Below are 13,577 nucleotides of genomic sequence, written 5' to 3'. Positions count from 1 at the left end.
CTTCTTTTCCATTCCTAACCTGACTATTCCAGCTTACTAGTTACCAGCGTGTATAATTTCCAGCCCTACGAACACTGAAAGAGAAGGCATAGAATCGATTCTTTGTTGGATCCACTCGGAGGTTCCTTCTGACCTTGTGTGAACACACAAAAGCTAGCGGCGCACTTTCTTGTCAACCTACCGAACCTCTCCTCTGCTCTGAACCGCACCACCAAAAGTACGGATATCCGGATCTGGTTCCATACTGGACTGGCTATATGAACTCCTCTTAGACAAACAAGGAACTAAACTATGATACGTAAGAACCTTAGCCGCCTTACCAACACGCAAGTAATATAACTATAGGTTTATTATCTTTGAAACCGGGGAGCCCATCATCATATTCAAAGAAGGATGCTTCCCACCTGGCACTACGGAACTATTGTATTGAGGAACGGGCCAATGTCATAAAATGCAATTCCTGCCTAGAAATGGACTAGACTACGTACGAACTTGGAACCCAGTGGCAGGACAGCTAGAAAAGTCCAATGGTTCAAATCCCTGTTCTCGGGGCAAGGCATCTATTCTTGAGCTCTTATGTGAGAAGGGTTTTTCTTGTTGATACCCACAAGACGACTCCACTTGTTATGAAAGTCCTCTTTTCAAAGCGAGATCACTATAAGGATAAGGATAAGGCCGGGGGCCCTCCCAAGGGTGGGTGGGACCGACGCAAGCGATAACACTCCGCCCTTGGATTCGTTTCGCAAAGGGAGACATCTTGGCTAAACACTGACACAATCTACAAATACCACTTCCATACAATTTGTAGAAACTCCGACTCCCGTTCAGAAAGAAATGGGACTTCCCCGAGAGGGGATTCACTACTTGATGATGGCCGAGCCAACTCATTAATGAGAGAACTCGGACAATTAAAGAAATCAGACAAAGAATATAGTTATTAGTTCTGAAAGTCCAATTTTCTCCTTTCTACTTTTCTAAAACCTAAACAAGAGGCGTTAGCCCTGTGCTCCTATTGTTGAAGCAGCAATTCCCAATCTACAGAAAGCCCGTGCCCCAATCCAGAACAGGAACAGACAAGACAGCGCTAGCGAGGAATAGCTTTTCAGGCACTATCCAACAGATCAGATCGATTGGCTTTCAGGAAGGATATGTCTCCAGCTCTACGGCACTCTTCACTCGTTGTGGAGCGGGCAGTCTACCTCCTATATCGCTCGTTTTCTGGTTGGTAGTGACTCGAGGTGCTGGATGCGTGTTCAATGCAGCTCTATTGTCCCCTTGTCGGTAGTGGCCATTGATTGAGCTTCTGCAGTTGGTGGGCGTGGAAATTCTTCTTTTTCAGTGGAAGTTTCATAGCTAGCGAGACTAGAAGCAAAGAGCACAGTGCTAGAGCCAACAGGCATTAAGGAAAAGAGTGCTATAAGAGCGAAAGTCAAGCACAGTGCGAAGGAATGCATTTTCTTTTTAGAAGGGCAGAGAGTGGGGAGGAATGATTCTCTGAAAAAGGGTAGGGTCCAGTTAGCTCGGAAGGTTTGACCCGGTATATTTCCCGGAAATATTTAGAGAGAAGACTCCATTCAAAAAATGCATCCTTGGTCCTAGGTCTTATTCAATTAAACCGAGAAGGGCAGGCAGGTGACGCAAGTGTAAGGTGTGACCCTCGATCTGTCTGTGAACCGGAAAGGAGGTATGGTACTCGAAATCAACTTGTTACTCTGCCTTCCTATCAACAGGAAATGGCTTGCATGGATCCAAAAATAAAACGAAAACCAACAACGTTGCAATGGGGAAGGGCGTAGCTGGTGTAAAACTAAAGCTATATCTTTTCTTCTTTGCTTGTAACAAACAGAGCTATCTAAAGCTTGAAAGTAAGCAACAGAGCTATCTATTCCAACGTATTGGTCCAACTCCACGGTTCCTCTCATCTTTCTTGTCGGAGAAAGCCTGTCTTCTGAGACATCCATTAATCAAATTTGATCAGTAACAAAAATCGTATGTAATGAAAGAAGAGTCAGCCCTTGGGGTGGGGCACGAGGGGGTCCCCTGTATGCAGGTCGCTACTTAACTTGACAAGCAGTGTTGCTGTGTAAGAGATTGTGTGGGCGCGGTTCGCGATCTCTTCTTTCCTTTCCCAACCAAATAAAGAAATGCAAAAAACGACTAATTCTAGACCAGAAGATCTTCTCATGTTGGATATCAGAAATAAAATGGGTGATCTTTCGGGAGGGAGTGCCAGTAGCACCAGTTCATCGTCTTTTTTGTCTTGCAATTCTAGTCTACACTCTCATAGTCCTTCTTCTTCAGAAGGATTCATTTCTTTTGGGACTCCCTCGTCCTCTTCCTCTGTCAATCAACCATCGCCATTAGCATCCTCTTCCTCTGTCAATCAACCCTCGCCATTAGCATCCTTTTCTGTGAACCAGCCATCCCCTTCTTCCGTGAAAGGAGTATTCTTAACGGACAGTGGTACTCCCTCTTCCTCTTCGTCCGTAAATCGGCCATCCCCAAACCCGACCGATGAAAGGGTCGTAGAATATCAAGGGGCTATACGCGAGGAAATGGCCAAATTAATGCCCGGCAGGGATCACCAAGAGATTCTAGTTGCAGCCGAACGAATACATGGGGGGAGTGCTAATATAGGATTTCTTCGATCACAGCTCCGGGATTTAGTAGCAAATGGCACTGAAAGTGAAGCCTTCAAGTACGGAATAGCTGAGCTAGCGAATGAGAATTTAGCGGCAAATTTCGCTGCGATGCATTTAGCGGAGAGTCCTTTGGATCAATTTGGCATTCACCCTCTCGCTCTCGCTCTCGGTCTCGGTTTGTTCCTATTTCTAGTTTTTCTTTTTCTTGCGCTGCGGGAAGTATGGAAAAACAGGACGAGAGCAGCATAATCGTTAGTTAGGGGTAAGAGGGGAATCTTATGTCCATATTATCTAAAAAAATATATGAGTGTTAAGCTTGTGCGCGTTGTTATTTGTTGTTTATGTGAGGCTGCATGCGCTTGTTATTTGTTGTTTATGTGAGGCTGCATGCGAATGATTAACTCGTGTCTTTATGTCCATGTGAGAAGGCTAATAAATTATCTCTTTTCTTTGGTCCGGGAAAAAGGAAGTAAGACCCTCGAGACGAGAACTACATATGGTCTGATACTGACTTCCTTGAAAAGAGGAAGACAAGTTATGTAGGCAGTAGCCGTTCCAGAAATGCAGCGGTACCACAAGTGCTCATTCATTGGTCCAACCTAGAAGCTACTTGGGAAGACTATGAATTGATTGCAAGTAAGTATCATGGACAAGGAGGATTTTTAGGAGAAAGGAGATCCTCTCTCAACCCAATAGATGCAATGTAGGAAGACTAGTATCTTTAGTCCATGGGTGTAACACCATAAGATGGGATTGATGGTAATCTATCATAAATCGTTTCCCTTTTTGTCTAGATGACGTCCCCACGGTGTCTATAATTTATGTCAACCAATAAGAAATACCCGAAAGAAGATGCGTAGGCCTTCAATCATGGTGCAATGAATATCGTAGATAGAGTGATGGAAGAAGTTCGATCTCATATAGCTAGCTGGAGTCTTTCTTTTCAAATCAAAGTGAAACGATTTTCCTTTTACGTTGAGATATTTGAATTGGATTTTCTTTCACCACTACTATCGTAACGCACAGAAAACACTGACGTTTCCGCTCGCTTTCAACCACTGCCACTTTACCTGAGCACTGTGACGCAGTCGGTCAAGTATTGAGGCTAGTATATCAAGGACTTATGAGAACTGAAAAGAAAAAAACTAGGCAAAGGAATTCTCAAAGTTCATTGAGTTAAGGGAGGACCATTCGTGGGGGGTTCGTGGAAGAGTTGGGTTCGATTCCCTTTATACGCGATGTGGCGAAAAAGACTGATTCAACGAAATATGCCTGCATTAAGATTTAAAACGTGCCGTCTACTTCCAGGAAATGTTCGGAACAGAGAACTTTCTCTAATCCAACGCCGCATTCTCCGAAGATTGAGGAACAAGAGGAGATCCATTAAAAGAAATCTTTCTCAGAGAGAAAATCTAAACAGTAACATCAAATCACAAACTACACGAAAGTTGTCCCTTTATTATGGGGATTTACCCATAAGGGAGATGCACAGAGGAAGAGAACGAACTTCATATATCCCTTTTTTACTCAATCAAGAAACAAGATCGGACGTGATTCCGGTTCGTCTCCGTTTTAGTGACACTCTTCCTCAAGCAAGGCAGCCGATAAGTCATCGAAGGGTTTGTTTGAATAATGGACTGGTAACCATTACTCATTTTAAAGTTTCCCATGGTGATCTAATATCTTTTAAAGAAAATGACGCGAGAACCCGCGGTGAAGAAATAAGGAGATCTTTCTATATCGACATATCAGTTGGAAAAATCATAGGCAAATTCCTACCGGTCAGAATCTGGAGAAGAACAAAAACAGAATGGTTCCGCTTACTCACAACTCAGAGGGGATGCCGCTTACTACTAAAATCCGGGTTTTTGCAAGAGTTGCGTTCTTATATGCAAGAAGAAGACTTAGAAAGAACAAAGAAGTTTGGATCCGCAAAAGTATGCTTAGGCAGTTCCTTCGCTGAGCACAACAGAATGAAGAGGAATTTGTTTCATTTCAAATACTTCTTCTTATGGAAAAGAAGGAAGGAGGAAGAGGAAGGGGTAGAGGAGATCCTCAAAGTTATCGAGGAAAACGAAAACCGAAAAAGAGCAATAAGCCCTTTTGTTTACACAAACAAATTATATAGAAATTCGACCTATTGCTCCGGATCCCCGTTTACTATTACTAGGAAGATAAGAATCAAAAGGATCGAACTACCTACTCATTATTCGGAGGTGAATCATAGAACACTAAAAGCTGTGGTATCTTATGGACCTAACATAGGTCACATCCCTCACGACATAAGATTGAAAGATCCAAACCTTCCTCTTCGGAGCGGAAACGGACGTGGCCAAAACATATAAAAAAGATCGGCCTAGTCGCTCATAGGGACATATCTATCCGGATAGAGGAGAGGATAGTCTAGATCAATTTTTAGAAAAATCTCTCTCTATATAGAATAGAATAGATAGGTATCTCTGTGGATAGAGATAAAGATAGGGATCCCTCGAAATATATGGAAAAAGTGCACTTTTTTACTACTACTACTATTTCTTATTCTTAGACGAAACATCGTTTTTTCGATTTTGACTGAATTGGTCGGAGCGTAGACGAGCGAGCAGAGCCCAGGAAAGAGGTCAGATCGTCATAGAGCAGTCGACTATAAGTATAAGACTGCTGGCCTGAGAGAAGGCAGTCTCTCTCGGGAAACATGGCCCAGGGTTCTATAGTATAGTATAGTAGCCAGACTATAGGAAAATCAAGTCTCATGTTGCTCCTCAGAAAACGCGTATAGTATATAGTATATAGTATATAGTATATAGTATATAGTATATAGTATATAGTAGTAGTAGTATCATTGGCCAAAGTAAAGTCGATGGGACAAACGCTGTTCGTTAGAACTAGCATTTTGTTTTGTCATGGAATCAAGTCTATTTGTTCGAATGTTCTTTTTTTCGTTTCGTTGGAAAAACCAACGCCGACGTCAAGAATGGATCAGTCTAGTCTCCTTTCTCTTTTGGGAGCAGAGCTGAAAAAGATGGAATTGTCAAGTACGATGATATTTTTATTAACGGATAGAAAAATGCTATTATCAAGTAGTAAACCCATTATGATTGCAACTCGTGGGATGCCTGGAATCCCACTAAATCGAGAATCGGAATCGGTGGAGGATGTGCATAGGGTACTCCGAGCCCTCCCCTTATTTAGAGAAATGGAAGGTATCTTGCGTGAGAGGAACCTGAATCTCCCGTCAGTACAGGAAATAAGCGCTTTCCGTGTGAATCTATTCTCTGGTATCCGGCGTGAGAGTGCGATTGCGGACTACGACGCTTTTTGGCGCTCCTTACTCGAGGAGATTCACACACCTCAGGGACGTAGTTGTTTTGGTCAGAGAATACAAGATCTGCACGCCCGAATGTCTGCCGAGGGCAACTGGGACTACTTGATTGCCCAACAAGGCAGAGGGTATTTTGGTAACCTACCTAATCTCAACAGCCCGTTGGATCAATATCAATTTGGAATTCACCCAATTCTGGATCTGAATATTGGTGAGTACTATGTCTCATTCACAAATCTATCCTTGTCTATGCTACTCACTCTCGGTTTGGTCCTACTTCTGGTGCTGCCAATGATTCTTCGTTCATTAGAATGTCGATTCCTCACAATCGCTCTTTGTGATGCTGCGGAACCATGGCAATTAGGATCTCAAGACGCAGCAACACCTATGATGCAAGGAATCATTGACTTACATCACGATATCTTTTTCTTCCTCATTCTGATTTTGGTTTTCGTATCACGGATGTTGGTTCGCGCTTTATGGCATTTCAACGAGCAAACTAATCCAATCCCGCAAAGGATTGTTCATGGAACTACTATCGAAATTATTCGGACCATTTTTCCTAGTGTCATTCCATTGTTCATTGCTATACCATCGTTTGCTCTGTTATACTCAATGGACGGGGTATTAGTAGATCCAGCCATTACTATCAAAGCTATTGGACATCAATGGTATCGGAGTGCGCCTCTTAACGAGGGTGATTTAAGTGCAACGAAATGTACCGGTGGTTCGCGAAGCATCTGGCTTACCGGTCATCTCCCATTCCCGTCGTCGAGAGACTAAAAGAACTATAGCATGCCAGAAACGGGGAGTTGAGGTGGTTAGACCTATACCCCGAAATGCTCCCAGCATAGGAGCCTATGGTTCCATTCTTGTTATTGCTGGAGGTACACATACCTCTTCTCGGTGTGGTGGAGCGATATACGAAAAATAGATGCTAAGCCCGCAATGTCCGATAACGGGGCTTCAGTAGTGAATCTATCGGCACCACAGCAGTGGCATACAACTTTGGACCTAAGGGCCGGCCCCGTTACCTTTCGGAATGGGGGATCCCCGTTGGCAACAACCACGGTAGTAGTTGCGGAACTACTGGGCCAAGAGAGGACAACCTGTTGTTCCTGCTCCTCCTTCTTCGCTTCGGGGACGGAGGTCCTACGGTAGGTAAGAGCACGCACAAGCACTTGGCCGAAGGGGACCAGCGCTTCTACTCCTCCACCGAGGAGCCGTTCTTGCGAGAAGCAAGGGATGTCGTGAACGGTGGGAGGTCAAAGAAAGAGAATTGACCTCTGAATACAGTGATCCTATGATCTAGATAGACTCCGTCCTTTTTTTTTAGATAAGGGTGACTCAAGAGGGGGGAGAACTACCTAACTAAAGAAGAATAGCGCTCTTTAAAAATAAGAGTAGGCGTGGAGAGCTTTTTGCGGGGAAACTTGCAAGTCAAGTTTGGGGGGAGGCGGGCGTCGACCCAACCTTATGAGTATTCGGACTATAACAGTTCCGATGAACAGTCACTCACTTTTGACAGTTATACGATTCCAGAAGATGATCCAGAATTGGGTCAATCACGTTTATTAGAAGTTGACAATAGAGTGGTTGTACCAGCCAAAACTCATCTACGTATGATTGTAACACCCGCTGATGTACCTCATAGTTGGGCTGTACCTTCCTCAGGTGTCAAATGTGATGCTGTACCTGGTCGTTCAAATCTTACCTCCATCTCGGTACAACGAGAAGGAGTTTACTATGGTCAGTGCAGTGAGATTTGTGGAACTAATCATGCCTTTACGCCTATCGTCGTAGAAGCAGTGACTTTGAAAGATTATGCGGATTGGGTATCCAATCAATTAATCCTCCAAACCAACTAAACCGGGGAAGCTGAAGCGGAAATGCAATTCTCGGGTGAGGGAAGGCTTCGCTCGCTCGCTCAAAAAGCTCTAACGCTCGTTTACGAGTGGAGTGCATAAGCCCTTATTGAAGTAGGGCGAGGCCTTACTACACGAGCTCGTAAGTAAAGCACGGAACGAGCCTTGTCTACGAAGCTTCGCTTCATCATCTTGCTTGCTTCTGCCGAAGCTTAACGCACTATAACATAGGCATGCATGATGGTATGGTAGGAAGACTCCTTTTAAGGCCGACCACTACATAGGAGCGATAGGAAGCCAAGCCGTCAAAAGGAAAGGCGAGCAGCCCTTATTGCAATAGCAAACGGCCTACTTATAGCCCTATTTATACCCTTTATCGGGGACGGGCCTTACAAGCTCAATAAATTGCAATTCTTCACCTTTTCCTCAGACAGTGGGAATGAATTTTCTTACTTGATTGACATTGACAGATATGTGTACCACACCGAACAAGCAATATGTCATATGCTTGATGTACCAGCCAAGCCAGCTCTTTTTTTCTCCGTTCCCTTATCCTTAGCGCTAAAGTCAAAATAAAATGCAAGAGAGTTTGTATTTGCAAATGAAAATGAATATGGATCTAAAAAAAATTATATAATCAATCAATAAATAATAATTGGAATAATATAAAAAATATCCTTCGCGTATTCGTTTAGAATCTTGTTGACCCTACTCGCTTACTCCTATTTTCCTGCTTTCTTTTTCGACAGAATTCATTCTATTCTAACTTTCTTGAAAGAATGGGGTTCTGGGCTCACCCTCTCTTCCTTTTTGAGAAAGATGGGCTGCCCTGGGAGTCTCGCCTTGGTGATTCTTTCTCTCTTGGGGGTCTTCTTCGGTAGCGAATCCGCTCTCATAAATTGGATGAATTCTTCTGGGTCGGCTTCGGGATCCGCCTCTGAGAGTTGGCAAAAGTACCTCAACTTATCGGAGTCGGAGGAAAATGCCGCGTCCGAACCATCCACAAGCCACACCCCGCCGAACCCTGAACCTGAAGCACCATCCATTTCGTTCTTGCGAGAACGAATCAAAAATGTTATTCGCTCATGCCAGCGTATACGAAAATAAAAAATCCTAAAAAGGATTAACGAAGATCTTCACCTTGAAACGGCGAGCGCCGAGAAGCGGGTAAAAATCGCCCAGGTCCTCGATAACATGAACTGGAAAAGGGTTTTCTTTTATACCTATACGGGGGAACCTAAGATAAAGCCCATATCGACTTAACGGTCCACGATTGGGATCGCGCACGAAAAGGCTAAACACAGCCTTTTTCTTGTCCTCGGGACAGCGGGCTAGTCCCGTGCCTGTTTTTTTGAGTTGGGGTACACAATCTTCCTTGTGACTGCCAAACCAGATTTCCGTTTTTAGGGAGAAGGTGTAGTCTTTTTGAACGGTGGTATCGTCAAGAAGAACGAGGCCCGCCCCATTTCTGGGGCGGGGGGAAGGAGAAGTGGGACTGTGGGTCTCCTTTCATTTCATACAACCTGATGGATTCGATGCTTCTTTTTGGCTACCTTTTATATGACTCTGACTATTGCTGTTAATAGATACCTGCTTGCTTCTTGCTTACTGGCAACCTTTATAAGATCTCCACCTTCAAGCTTGAGTACAAGCAGCTCTTTAAAAAAGGGGAATTCCGGTCCCTCCCTATCCTTCATGTGCTCTTTCAAGATCACCCTCGACAGCGCAGTTAGGTCTTAGAGAAGGAACTGATTTACCTAAGTCTAAGTAAGTAGCCAACTTCCGATAATCATTCCTAGCTTTGCGCTAGATTCAGTATGGTGATACACATTTTAGAAATAACAAGGGATAATAGCTCTTCTTAAGAGAATGGCTGCTTTGGGGGAGTTCTCTTTCCCTCTAACCTCTAACTCGAAATTGAATAAGAGAAGACAAAGCTACGCATTCACTCGTAGCACTCGTTAGGCCCCCCATGAATATGCATGGAGCCATGCGCATGATTCCAAGAGCGAGGCGAAACTAAATAAGAATAACCAGTAATGTCACGAATGAATGAAGCAAGCACTTTTAGATGGTATCGATCAGAGCCAATCCACCCTGTTCTTTCCTGATTATCGTCACTTAAATGAAATCCCACTAGCTGAAATAGAATCCGTCAAGTAAGAGATAAGCCAGAGATCCAGATCATTAGAATACGTTACCGGTCCAAGATGGGCCTCATCGCGAAAAAGAGTATGTTATTCCTATCACTAGGAGTAGTAGCGCTAGCGGCGCAGAAGGAGAAAGTAGCTAAGCGCTAAGAAGCTATCTAGAGAGTTTCCAGCTGAGGTTTCCTATTGGTATCGGCGGAGAACGGATCTGAGAACAGCTTCTGATTTTGTTTTGCAATCAAGTGCAGGATGAAATGGAAGATAATCAATGGAATCCAAGTATCTTTGCCTTCCTTCTTCGCTTATTATCTTTGGCCAATGTCCCAAGAATAGGTTGAGAGAGAATATCCCCTAGCTTGACTTCCAACTCTTCACAGAGCAGTCGATTCGGTCATCACATGTTACTGGTTGGATGACGATCGGAAAACTCTTAGTAGGTTGGGATCAAGAAGAAGGATTGGTGCCGGACAAGAGATAAGAATAGAGAGAGAGTGTAATCAAAGCAAGGGATAACGGTCAAGTGCACATTTCATTCATGTCAAGGCTATCTGAAAAGCAAGGGAAATCATGATTCATTGGATTGGCAAATCAGACAGATTTAAGAGCTATACTTGGCTAAAGCATAAGACAATACTGCGGTGAAAGCCTTAAGCCAGGAAAATAAAAAAATGTTAATGAATTATTGACCCTAGTCTAAAGGTACCAGTATCTTTCCCAAGCACCAACTCGCTTTCGATTTTTTATGTGGGCTCCCTTTTCCTTGTGTTAAAAGTGCCAACTTCTTAGTTTTCGTACTTGAATTCGGAATTGGCAAAACTTGATCCTATTTGACCTACTGTATAGATAGCCCTATTTAATAAGTTGCTCCTATTTTGGTATTTCGTGCATCCGTTTCCACCATCCATTTCTGCCTCCTGGCAGAAATGCAGGGAATGTGTATCGTTCTAGTCTCTTCGAATCAATCAATATGACTATCGGAAGAAGAATAACTACCTTCTCGAATCGAAATCAAGACTCTTCTCTTGCGGGAAGCGTAAGTAGTGGAATGAGGCTGGAACCCATCAATATCGCTAAACCTGGAGAGTTGCTTGTGTTGGGTTCAAAGTTTCGCTCTACCAAGGCAAGGCAAGATATAATATAATACGCATCCAGCTTTAGCTGAATATAGTGAGTGTTAAGCAAAGTACAGTACGCCTTTAGTTAAGATTTATCCCAGTTTAGTTCCTTTTTAGTTTAGTTAAGCCATTTAGTTTAGTTACGTGAAGTCGGCCCTCGAGTCTTAGTAGAGTAGCCTAAAGCAGTGGAAACTTGCCATGCATTCTACTCAATAGGGAAGTTAAGTTATAGAAGTCTTTCTTCCTCTTCTGGTGAAGCTAGCTACTGTCGTTTCTATTGGTTTCTCAAGAGGCTCAAGGTCTTGCTCTACCTAATCCGATCTAGTTCCGGTCTGTAATGATGGATAGGAAGGGTTGAGAGAACTACGTATCTCGCCTAGCATTTGTGTGTGCGCACCTGCTTTTGGGCGGTTAGCGAAACGAAAGTAAAGACAGCTATGTGTGATGAAGTAAGCCCTACGATGCTCGGTTAAGTAAAGACTGCTGTTATCTCATACAAAACAAGGACTCGGGAGAAGAACTAGTTATCCCCAGAGGGGGAACTATGATTCTCTCAGATGTGTCTATCGATATAGATCAAGTTGAGTGTTCAGCGAAGTATGCTAGCCATTGGCCTTACGTTCAGGATACTCCTTCCTGTCCTTGCGATGTTTGGTTAAGTGTTATCAATCAGCTTTCCTCTTCTTCCAGCATTCTTCTAATCATTGGTTTGCCTCTAACGATGGTTGAATAGCTCCTGTTGTTTGTCTCCACCTTCCTTCTCCCTGTAAGTTGTCCTCATACTCCCAGTTCTTTCTCTTCTTTCTTTTCTTCCTCTACGACTTTACTATACTATATTATTCTTGAATAAGCTAGTGATTATCTGAGGCTTACAGTATGGTATACCGAGGGCTAACTCCACTACTTCAGATTGTTGAATCGAATATACCTTCTATATACCTAGCTTAGAGTATTTGAACCTGTTACGTCGATTGCTGAACCACTTTGACGCGTTGGCTTTGGCTCTGGCTTTTCCTATATCTGAATGTTTCGGAAGAGTCCGTGGCTATCCTGCGCGAAAGAGGAAGAACTCAACTCTTTGCAAAAAAAGGAGCATCGCTCTAATCACTTATGGTTGTTCCTTTCCAGGATGGATGGCTACTGCATATTATCATATAGAAATCAAATGAAAACCCTACTGAATTAGGCAAGCGATTATTCGCATCGTTGCTTAGGTGCTCTAACAAGCCGCAATTGGTTAGAGATTGGATCAAGTTCCAGGCTTTTTAAAAAGTGCCTTCCAGCTTACTTAATTGACTCGCATGGGCTTTCTCGCTATAAACGAACTAAACGAAGCGCCTAAAGAGAGAGATCCGCGGGACACCAGTCAATAAAGTAAAAAGAGAGTATTCTCTTATGTAGTCTTATTCCTTCCCACCCCCTTGTGGGTGCTGCTCAAGCAGCTCAGGAGGCGCCAACCCCACAACCACAGGTAGAAGGAGTTCCAGGTGCGGCGTCCAGATCAGGGACTAGTGGCCCGTCCTGTTCGGATGTAAAGGAAAGATGAAAAACTTTTCTCAAACAGTGGGGAAAGGGCCCCATACGTCAAAGCCAGATAAAGAATCTCCAACAAGATTCGAAATTGGATCGTTCAAGTCCAAAGGATAGAGAAGAAATCCTCATGGTCACCAGAAGATTTTTCATCGAGACAAAACGCTGCTAACGCTGTAGTATTGGAATATTGGGACTACTATACTACTGCGAGCGGGAAAAAAAGAAAAACCTTCTGTCGACTAGAGTTTGATGTCGATTTATCCACACTTCCATGACTTCTAGAGGAAAGCTAACTGCTTGCTGGCTGGGAGCTGTATGAGCGGTAACGTCCACGTACGGCTCCGTGAGAAGGTGGACGGAAATTTGTTGTACCTCACTCCCGTCTTCAATGGGGTCTGCTCTTTTTTTTTTGGGAGAGTATGCCAATATGATCTTAATGAGGTGCGGGGCTTTGCATCTGACATTCGTTGGGCTTTCCTCTGCGTCCCGGCCTTTTTGTGCAATAAACCCCTCCGGCCGAAGACTAGTGATAGGTGGTCCCGCGGAGCTTTCGGAGAAGGGTAGCCTAGTGTGTAAGCACAGCAATGAACCGCGGCGAACCCTCAGACGACCCTTCTAAGATAAGGGGGGAGACCCTCAGTAGTGGTGACCCTTTGACTCTTCCACTGACTTATATATGTACCGAATGCTCATACGGGAAAGTGAACTCCTGGGTCTGGGGGTTGCTCCGAGAAAAAATCCTTTCTTTCTCGTCCACTCCAGGGGGTGCGGACACACCTGCGCGGATTACAGGTGACGGTTACAAGAATGGCGGGGAAGTGAAGAGTACCCGACGACATTCAGGGATGAATGTAGACCCATCGGGCAGGGATAATCATTCCGGTCCTGGGAGAGGTGGCGACACCAGTCTGAGCTGAGGGAAGCCAGCCAATTGAGTCACTGAAACGACCGCA

At 44.0% G+C, this 13,577-nt stretch overlaps 1 protein-coding gene across 1 annotated transcript; it reads left to right on the top strand.

The window, feature by feature from the left end:
• The first annotated feature begins 3,876 nt into the window (after positions 1–3,876).
• LOC118475832 (cytochrome c oxidase subunit 2-like) lies at positions 3,877–13,006 on the top strand. The gene is made up of 2 exons (XM_035963980.1): positions 3,877–6,640; positions 7,435–13,006. The coding sequence occupies exons 1-2, from the start codon at positions 5,500–5,502 to the stop codon at positions 7,827–7,829; spliced, it is 1,536 nt and encodes a 511-aa protein (XP_035819873.1). The 5' UTR covers positions 3,877–5,499; the 3' UTR covers positions 7,830–13,006.
• The last annotated feature ends 571 nt before the right edge of the window (positions 13,007–13,577 follow it).

Source organism: Zea mays, unplaced genomic scaffold, assembly GCF_902167145.1.
Source record: "Zea mays cultivar B73 unplaced genomic scaffold, Zm-B73-REFERENCE-NAM-5.0 scaffold_683, whole genome shotgun sequence".
Taxonomy (NCBI): domain Eukaryota; kingdom Viridiplantae; phylum Streptophyta; class Magnoliopsida; order Poales; family Poaceae; genus Zea; species Zea mays.
The sequence above is the reverse complement of the archived record's forward strand: the minus strand, read 5'-3'. Positions and strand labels throughout refer to the sequence as shown.